General features: G+C 35.6%; 1 protein-coding gene across 1 annotated transcript in view; it reads left to right on the top strand.

Moving 5' to 3' along the window:
* The window catches only part of LOC107669131 (ras-specific guanine nucleotide-releasing factor RalGPS2-like), a 60143-nt gene that overhangs the window by 44946 nt on the left and 4328 nt on the right, over nt 1–10869 (top strand). The window contains exons 7-12 of the mRNA XM_016461252.1: nt 1287–1438; nt 1530–1584; nt 3164–3241; nt 6879–6984; nt 8558–8650; nt 10782–10865. Of these exons, the coding sequence (XP_016316738.1) occupies nt 1287–1438; nt 1530–1584; nt 3164–3241; nt 6879–6984; nt 8558–8650; nt 10782–10865 (568 nt within the window). The remainder of the gene's footprint in view (nt 1–1286; nt 1439–1529; nt 1585–3163; nt 3242–6878; nt 6985–8557; nt 8651–10781; nt 10866–10869) is intronic.

Below are 10869 nucleotides of genomic sequence, written 5' to 3'. Positions count from 1 at the left end.
TCAGGGTATCATGTTTGGGTATAAAAGGAGCATCTCAGTCTTTGCAAGCAAAGCTGGATCATGGCTCATCACTTTATGCCAAATTTCATGAAAGAAGTTTCAAAAAAATAATCTAAAATCACATTTCGCAATGCAAAATTGCAAAGAATTTAGGTCTTTCACCAACTACCACACGTAATATTGTGAAAAGATTTAGGGAATCCAGAGAGATCACAGTACATGTAGGGCAAGGCAGGAAACCTCAGGTGAATGTGCTTGACCTTTGAGCCCTCAGATGGCATTGCAAAAGAAACCGTCATGCTGCTGTGTTAAATATAGCCACATGGACTCAGGAGTACTTCAGAAAACTGCTGTCACTTAAAACAGTCTGCTGCTGCATCAAGAAATGCAACTTGATTCTCTGTTACACAAGGAGAAAGCTATACATCAATTCTATGCAGCGATGCCGCCGGGTTCTCTGGGCCAGAGCCCATCTCTGATAGTCAAAAGGACAGTGAAAATGTGTGCTGTACTCAGATGAGTCCACATTTCAACTTGTTTCTGGGAAAAATGGATTTCAAGTTCTCAGTCCCAAAGACCAAAGGGACCATCCAGAATTTCATCAGTGACAGAAGCAAAAGCAAACGTCTGTCATGGTATGGGGGTGCAGCAGAGCAAACGGCATGGGTGACTGGCATATGTGCGAAGGTACTATTGACATGGAGCGTGGTTTCAGAGACAGAGTGAATGTGCTAGCCCGGCCAGATCTGACTCCTATTGAAAATGTATCACCAGTCATGAAAAGGAGAATCAAACAACGACAATCACAGACTGCTGTGCTTCTGAAGTCTTATATCAAGCGAGACTGGACAAAATTTTTTAACAATTAGTATCCTCAATTCCCAAACAATGAAACATTGTACTTAAAAGGAAAGTTGATGTGACACAGTGTTAAATGTGCCTCTGTCCCAACTTGTTTGGGGCGTGTTGCAGCCATCAAAATCAAAATTCGTTTATATTTACAAAATAAAATTAAGTTGGTCAGTTAAAACATTGGATTTTTTTTCTATGTACTTTAGTCAATTAAATAAAGGTTAAAGAGAATGAACAGATAACATATTCTTGAATTTATGGCATTTCACAAAACGTCCCAACTTTTCTGGAATTGGGGTTGCACTTTATGCATACTATATGCATAAATATGTGCTCTATATGTGATATTCAGTTTTGTTTTTTGCCAGATTTGTAACTGTTGATCAAGAAAGCATTTCAAACTTGACTTCATCTCTTTCCTGTGTGTGCTGCAGTTTTATCCACAAAACGAACACAGCGGAGTTTAAAAGCGCCACGTTCCCCAACGCCGGATCCAGACACCTGCTGGATGACAGTGTGCTGGAAAGTCACACACCCACACGAGGGCAAGCGGAGAGCTCAACACTGTCTAGCGGCATTTCACTGGGTATAACACACAAACACACACATAAAGCTAGTGGATCATAGACTGGATCAGTCTTTTTTTATGAATATATGTCATGATCTTATGATTTCAGGAAGCAGTGAAGGGTCGGAGCTCAGTGAGGAGATGTCTTGGCCTGCCTTTGAGAGGTGAGTCTTCTAAAACATTCCCACTTGCAAACCCCGTCAAGGACAGTTACACACGCACATACATGACCACATGCTTGAGTACATATGAACACAGCATGTCATCATGGAACATGCTGGAATCTAACGTAACCCTTCCCGCTTCCCACCAACCCTCCTGAACAGAGACTCTTCCAACGCTTCTCTTCATCATCATTAACTTAACACAATCACTTTTCTCCAAGACAGCTTTTGATTAATCTGTAATTGATTGTTTATAATGCGTTGACAATCTCAAGTGTGACATAAACCTGCTTTGAGACTCTAGTTTCCCATAATTAAACACCTGGGCTAAAATGAGCTTCAGCATGTGAATGTAAAAGGACCTTTGCACTAGAATGTGTGTTTTTTGGCAGAGAAGAGTGTGTTCTGTGACCCTCAGCTGCCTGTGCTTTCCTCTGACCGCAAATGATCATCATATTCCCTCATTAGTGCTCTACCTCTATTGTAGCTAATGAGATAAACTTCCTGTAACAGGAACAGAGTATGAGAGAGTCATTTGTGATAGCTGCTGCCTACCATGCTGCATCAGGTGTACACAAACGCATCAGTGTACACTAAATGCATGTCAAAGCCCCCTTTTCTGTCTCCTTCTGTGTTCTAAAAAGGTAGTCTGTTTTATATAAAAATTAGGAATTTAATAAATTACAAATAATCATATTTTAATCATTCGTATATTAATTTGACTATTTTGAGATTATCAAAATTAGCCGTTAACCCTGCCAGTTTGGCCAAGTAATAGAAGTGTCAATTCCAAAATCTGCCAATAGCCTTATTGCTGCATAATGTACATTTCCTGTTTTTACATATTTTTGAGTAAAAATATGGTATTCATTTAATTACATTTTTTAGTCCGTTTTGTATTAATGAATAATGCACAATTTATATTTTTACATATTTTTGAGTAAAAATATGGTGTTAAATTATGTGTATTCTTACGATTTAAAATACGTTTTGCATTTTAGTATTTAAAGGTTTTATTATGGTTATGCAAAGCTGAATTTTATTATTATTCTGCCTTCAGTGTCACATGATCCTTCAGAAAATATTGTAATACACATTTGGTGCTCAAGTCTTATTATTAAAGATCTGAAGCTGTTTAATATTTTTGATACAGTTTTTTTAAGGATTCTTTGATTAATTTTATTTTTATTTCATTTAGTTTTTAGCCATTTATAACTAGTGGAATTTTGTACAGTACACTGGTCATTTTTGCAAAATAAGCACTTGGCGTCGCTGTAACTTTCTTTTTGCTATAATAGCTGGTTGACTCTATTATGCAATAGTTATATTAAATATATTGACACTATATTGGTCATTGGCCAGCCTGCTTTCTAGGTATTACATTGGTTATTAAAAAAACTACATCGGTTGACCACGTGTCGTGTGCCAACCGTTTGTTTAGACATGTTAGCCAGAGTCTTTAGACCACAGAAGGAGACTAAGAAAAGTCCAGGCTGCAGAGCTCTAGCATGGCCTGTACTGTGTGTTATGTGTGAGGGCTGTGACTGACCACTGCCCCGGTATGACTGACACTCTGCAGGACTCGATTCTACCACTCTCTGGGCCCCGTCAGCAGAGTGGGCCGCATTTCCTGCAGAGGAGCGCTCAGGCCCAGCAGGTAACACCAACCCTCCGACCCCCGCTGGGTCTCTCTCTGTCTGACTTACCCTGAACAACTGGGGAGCTATCGCCGTCACAGTGTGCAGTGTGTGTTTTCTTGCTGGGGAATCAGGTGGTGGGCTTTTCTGAATCACGTGTGTGATGTTGACTCTTATGCTGCAGTCCTGGCTTGTTGCAACTAATCAAAACCCGCAAAAGCCACTGAAGCATCTCGTGATTGCTCCTGCTTTCTGTTCTCCAAACACACACACGGCTCCTCTCACCACGACGCTTGCTGCAATGTTATAAAGAAACACATCATGGGAAAACTAAATGTTCTTCTTATGAAATAAGGGTTTGAACAACTAATGCTGATTTATTCCCTACAATACAGCCAGTTGGCGACATCCAGCGCTAAAAGCACCATCACTGTGAATGACCCTTTAGGTGTGGTCACATTTAGTGTTGCAATAGGGAATTTTTTGTGAGGGTGAAAGATTTCCTACGTGGATTTTGCATCAGGTTTAATTAGTTGACCAACAGCTGTGCTTCTTACAAAGTTTGCCAATGTGACCACACCTATAAACAACAAAAATTCAACATTCTGATATCAAACTAGGATTATCACTAGGAACTAGGAAATTCACTAGTTATTGGATTATCTAAATAAATAATTCACCTAAAAATGAACATTTGCTGGAAATTCACACACCCTCAGCCAATCCTACAGTAGATGTAGATGAGTTTGTTTCTTCACTGGAGAAATTTAGCATTGCATCACTTGCTCACCAGTGGATCCCGAGTGAATGGGTGCCGTCAGAATGAGAGTTCAAACAGCTGATAAAAACATCATAATGATCTACAAGTAATCCACATGACTCCAGTCCATCAGTTATTGTATTGTGAAAAAGCAGTGTTAATTTTGACAGAAATTTTGGATTTAGTTTTAGTCATAGGCTTTTGACTAAAATGCCATTTAGTTTTAGTCATATTTTAGTCATTTGAATTGTTTTATCTTGAATAAGATTTTAGTCGACTAAATCTACGGTAGATTTAGTTGAATAAAATGGGTTTATTTTCAGTGTAATGCATTTATGAAACATTTCTCCAAAATTTCCAAACTCATATATTCCCATAGAAAACATCTATCAACCTGGCAATATGAATGATATTAAGGTTTGATCATTTGAACAAAGTTTGAACCACTTCTCATAAACAAACAAAGAACTTGGTCCTCTTTTCAATTAAATACTAATGGTTATATTATTATACCTATGTATTCTTTATGACAAATTGCTTACAACATTCTTCATTCTTTTAACCAGACATATTTATATAAATTCAATTTAGATGAATCCCTATTTGGGCTACTAAAGTGATTCAGTCAAGAGCAGTGAGTGATTTTCTCTCTTTCTTTTGTTGTTCAAATAATATTAATGGGACAGACAACAGCAATGAAATTAGGCTGCTGTCCCTTTAAAACCGAATGCACAGATGTAATATACTGATCCACATCGAATATTTATCCTATATACTGTTTTGCTGATGATACACGGGGCAACTTTTTGAGCAATTTTGCCGGGCAACGTTTTTTGAGCAATGTTGCTTGGGCACTTTTCCATTGAGAATGGGTAATATATTTCTATCTGGATATTTTAGATCGGTCGTGGGCCCTGTGTCTCACCTGGTTGCCCATTGACGGCAACATTTCCCATAGTTGCCCAGCAACATAGCTCAAAAAGTTGCCCAGTGTATCATCAGCCTTAGAGGCTTTTCACATTAGACGTGTTCTTGTGTTCAAAAACAACTAAATTGTAATTGTGAAACAATGGAACAGTGGTCTCGATGTTTTTTAAAAAGGTGCGCCGAATGAACGGTTAAAAAACGGAATAATGCAGCCCTGCAGTAGGATAACTGCCAGATGTTAACAAATAAATAGACTAAACGGCTATAACCTCAGATGCAGACCTGTAGATAATGTAAATAATAAAGGGAACATTGCTCACAGCAGACAATTTGAAGTCTGACAGTAATTGTCTTGAAATTTATTGTTGAATGTGGTGAATGTGTTCAGTGCTCGGATGGCTCCAGCGGTGCTTTAAAAAGGGTAAATTTAATTTTAAAGGCTCAACCTCTCAGACAGGGGTTTACCATGCTGAGAGTACTGCTCGTCAAAGCACAGCATGCTAAAACCCTCGCAGAGAGCATTTCTGTGTGGCTAAATTTATCCATTTAAGAACACGGGTACCGGTATATATATATATTTTTAATAAATAAAATAAAAAGAGCTTGTTCAGTGATGAAGCACATATGGTGCTCACATATGGTTAACAGATGATCATCCACTTTTGCATATCAAAAATTTAAATTTTTCGGTATTATGTAGTTCACATCTGGCTGGATTGCCCAATCATAACAGAGGTCATCTAAATACAGAAGTCTTAAAGGTGCAGTAGCCAAAACAGGGTCTGTACAGTATAAGAGAAAATGTTCATGGAAACAGAATTAAGAAAACCTTCACTAAGTGGACTTTAAAATGCCACAAAAGTATGTTTATGAGAAGTATGCTGATATACAGTAGTGACAATGCTTTAAGTTTGAGGGGAGGTGGGGGGGTTAGATCCTACTGTAAATGAAAATAAACCAAAGCCAATTTAGTGAGACCGAACGACGAGAATGTAAAATAATCTTAAAGAATCTAAGGCTGCTGTTCTTTTATTTGTAGATTTAGAATTAAATAATAGAGGAATGTTTTGTGGCTCTGAAATGTCTGTAGACAACATTTGTAGGCGGTGGAGTTGCTTTGTTTCTGTACTTGTGAAAAGAGAATGCTATTGGCAGTATGCAGTAGCAGAGAAAAAATAATAATAATAATACATGTATGAGAAGTAAACAAATAGTTCACCAGAAAAGAAAATCATGATTTACTCACCCTCATTTCGAATCTGCAAGAAAAAAAAAAAAACAGTCATGCAGTAGGAAAAGATTGAAATTAAAGTTGATATTCAATGAGAATCTTAACTACGTGGCAGGTTAATAAGAGTTCATAGATCAATCACTATTTTGAGATTTTTGATGAATCAGTTGATCCGTTTCACTGCCTAAATTATTTATTTGTCACAAATCAAAGTTCTTGGATTCATATAATTGACTTTATACATGTTTTGAATGGCATGAGGTTGAATAAATTATGACAGAATTTATTTTTGGGCAAACTTATCCCAAACGTATCCCTTCTTCCCACACAGTGACGTAGGTATGTGGGGGCGTGTTTAAACGAGGAGTTTTAGGAGGGCGTGGACAGGTCTTAACTTTTATAAAGAATATTTGTTTGGGTTTGAGACTTTAGTCTTTGCAACTTTAGGGATCTTATCTATTCACGAACAGCTTGTAACACTCCAAAGAGAAAGGAAAACTTGAAATCGCATCATATGACCCCTTTAAGATGGATATTACTCAATATTACCTATTCAGTTTTTCACAGTTCACTCATTTGCTTTTTTTTCTCTCAAACTCTCTCACTTTCTTCACATCATAACTCTGGGGTGTGGTTTTAAAATATATTCCCTTGATCTGTAAGTTTCTGTGTGTCCTTTTTTTTTAAAGTGTTACATGTCCCCTGTGTGTCAGTTAAGCCTGTGTGTGTGTGTGTGTAGCTCTGCAGAGTCGGAGGAGCTGGCGGTGCATCTGTACCCAGGAGCCGTCACAGTTCAGGGGGTCTTGCGCAGGAAAACAGTCCTCAAGGAGGGCAAGAAACCCACGGTGAGAACACACCACCGCTGCAACTCTTCATCTGTCTCCTGTCCATAAACTCTCCCCGTGATCTCAGTCACTCTCTTTTCTGTTATTTTCCAAAATGGTGCCAAATGCAAATAATAAAATGCAACTAAACACAATGCATTGTTAGCAAACCGAAATAAAGAAGGCCATTTTCTTTTTTTTTTAAAAAGAAAAGAAATATAAGATGAAAAATTGTTTCCACATATCTATTTATTGTTGAAAACAAAACTCTATATAAAACTCCAATAAAACTCTATTTTGATGCATGTTCATCTGACACTTGGCACAATGTTACACAGTATTACACTTTTTATAGTTATGTTTTATTATACTATATTTAGTGCTGTCAGTCCATTTAAAAAATTAACTAATGAATCACACATTTTTTCTGAGATCGCGATTAATTCCACCTAACATTAAAGTTTTTAAATATACATTTATACTGCAATAATTTAACATTCAGAATTCAAATTGATTTAGAAACAACATAAAGACAGTATTTTTTAAATATTTGTTTAGAAATATTTAATATGAAATTATACAGGCTACAGCGTGCGCCGCCGTACTTCTGCGTGCGATTGAAGAGCACGCACTATGAACACAGTATAATGGCTGACAGGAGAGGAAAATTGTTTTTTACTGACATATGGCCTGACAATATGTTTCATCTGACTGCAGTTCACTGTTGCTCTACTGAAGCTCCTTGTCGCCTGTACCGTTTCCGTGCTCGTTTGACTCGTGCCTGGCGCTGAGGCGAAGTTGGAGTGCGCGTCTGAAATGTCTCTTGTTTGATGTGGTCGTAAAGATGTTCTGTGAATCTAAATAAACGCAATTCTTGTCAAGAAAAAAGAGACCGAAACAGCAGTTGTGAGTGGGGTGGCCAACCCTAGCTCCGCCCCTGCGTTAAATTATTATTTTTTTAAACAGGGAAAATTAATCAACTGCGTTAACACGCTAATTTTCACAGCACTAATTCTATTATATTACACATTTTCTCACATTTTAAATAAAATATAAAAACAGTAATATTGTGAACACTTTTTAAAATTTAGCATGGACAGTTTCATTTATTTACAGTTTTGGCTCTGTTTTCTTGCATTAGCGTATAATTAAGTGATTGTATCATTCGGTTAATCTTGATCGATATGTTGAGATTTCTTCTTGGCCACCTATTTTATTTTATGCTTGCTCAGGAAATGTGTCTCACAAACAAGCTTGATATATTATGCTTCGCTGACGTTGTGGGGATTTTGTACTTATGAAAGAAAGTTTTATATTTCAACCATGAAAATAAAACACACTTATAGGCTTCCTATGAAGCTACGTATGAAATGGTGTTTGTGGTAGTCGTCTGAAATAAAAAATGCGACTGTTGCAGTGTATCTTTAATTATTGCATGTCTAATTTAACCAAGTTGAGTGGTTGATAATTGTTTATGGTCAATATATTTACTTCTCTGCACTACTTCTGAGAAAACTGCTCTGATGTGGGTATGTGCGCTTCAGTGTTTGGACTAATGTTTTGTCTCTCTTGGTTTTTCTTGTATTGTCTGTAGGTGGCAGCGTGGACTAAGTATTGGGTGGCTCTTTGTGGTACTCAGCTTTACTATTATACTGCCAAGTCCCTCAAGGCCACAGAGAGGAAGCATGTGAGTCTCTCCACACTATTACAGATACCAACACACAGTAGTCTCACAAACCATATTGTTGCTTATTCTGGCAAAAAAATAAAATAATTGACCATATTTAAGAAGCTTAAAAAAGATTAGGCCTATTTAGGACTATTAAGATTTATATTTTTATGACTAGGCAATTGTTATTATAATTTTAAAGAAATTAGTCCAATGTGATTTTTTATTTTAATGAATATAATAACTATTATTATTATTATTATTAGATTAAAAATGATAAAACATTTACATTTTAAAATAAATATACACTACCCTTCAAAACTTTTTCAAGATTTTTTATGTTTTTGAAAGAAGTCTCGTGCTCATCAAGGCTGCATTTATTTGATCAAAAATACAGTAAAAACTGTAATATTGTGAAATATTATTACAATTTAAAATAACGGTTTTCTTTTTGAATATATTTTAAAATGTAATTTATTCCTTCGATGCAAAGCTGAATTTTCAGCTTCCTTACGGTCTTCAGAAATCATCCTAGTATGTGTATTTGATGCTCAAAAAATTTATTATTATTATTATTATTATTATTATCATTAATGTTAAAAACAGTTGTGCTACTTAATATTTTTGTGGAAACCGTGATACATTTTTTATTTCAGGATTCTATGATCAATAGAAAGTTCAAATGAACAGCATTAGTTTCAAATACAAACATTTTTTTATATTTATAAATGTATTTATTGTCACACTTGATCAATTTAATATGTCCCTGCTAAATAAAAATCTATTTTGTATCTTTCTTTCACAAAAAAAATTATTGCACTACTTTTTCTATACTTTTTCTACAGTCAATTTTATGTAATACAGTAAAAAAAAAAAAAAAAACACTTAGATTCTTCCGAGAATCAGTATTAATTATTTTAAAATATGGTAACAACGTAAAATGTAAAAAGTGGTGTTCTAACATAAATCTTTTCTTAGTCCCACTTTGGACTAATAAAAACCCGAGCACCCTCGTTCCCACGTCTGTGAGATTTGAACTGGCTGATTTTTAGAGTACAGTATGCTTTGTACAGTCCACGGGTGGTCCATCTGAAGCTGATGAAATGATGACACTCTTCACGTGAGAGGAAGAGAGCATCACTGTGTCCTGCAGCCCGATGCATCATCACATAATCACTTCAGTATGACACTGATGGGAGACCATCCAGCAGGAGAGTTTGAGAGAGACAGGGATCCTGTGAGCCAGGAACAGTTACACTGAATGGACTCAATCAGACAGAAAGCCTTGGGTGGCGTTTGTAGAGATGTGATGCTGTCCTGGAAGAGTAGAGGAGCAAGGAAGGATGCTAACAACAACATGCCGGATGGCTGATTAATCAGGCTTCAGTGCTGAATGAAGGCAGCTGTTTGCAGTCATTGGATAATGAGATGGATGACATCATCAGCTGTCACACATTATCAGTGTTAATGAGACGCACATGTCACTATCCAATACACATACACTAACAGATGTTTATACACACACAGCTACTTGCTTACACTGACACTTGTGATACACGTGTGTTCAGGATTGTGCACAAGAATGAAGCCAAGCTGTTAATCAGTTAAATTGATGTTCATTTTTCAAATTAATTAATTAAATAATAATAATAATAACAAAAGGAAGTAGTGGTAGTAGTAATAATAATAATTTTTCAATATAAATATATTTCTTTCAAAATTGTAATGTCATTTGATGTAATTAGTAATTAAATATTTATATTAAATAAAAAATTAGATTAGAAGCATTTAATATGTTGACCCTAACTTCCAGTTATTTTATTTTCAGTATAATAATAATAAAAATACTTACAATGCTATTTAATATCATTTGATTAGAAGCATTTTAATAATAAAATGAAATTGATATTTGTAATTAAAATGTTTATTAAAATGTAAATGTTTTAAATGTTTATTAAAATACAAAAATATTATTAGACACTTTTTAATGTTTTGACTAATTTTCATTATTAATAATAATAATAGTTGTAGTATTTCAAGTTAAATGAATGTCTATACAAATTATTAACACATTAATATATTTGTAATTAAAATGTTTATATTAAAAAAGATTAGAAGCATTTTAATATTTTGACTGTATTTTTCACAGTTCAAGTCTACCGCCAGCAAAAGTGTTTCTGTTTTGGGCTTAATGGCCATGATGGCAGACGACCCGGAGCATCCCGACGTCTTCCTGC

This window comes from Sinocyclocheilus anshuiensis, unplaced genomic scaffold, assembly GCF_001515605.1.
Source record: "Sinocyclocheilus anshuiensis isolate Anshui unplaced genomic scaffold, SAMN03320099.WGS_v1.1 scaffold400, whole genome shotgun sequence".
Classification (NCBI taxonomy): Eukaryota; Metazoa; Chordata; class Actinopteri; order Cypriniformes; family Cyprinidae; genus Sinocyclocheilus; species Sinocyclocheilus anshuiensis.
This window is presented reverse-complemented; position numbering and strand designations above follow the sequence as displayed.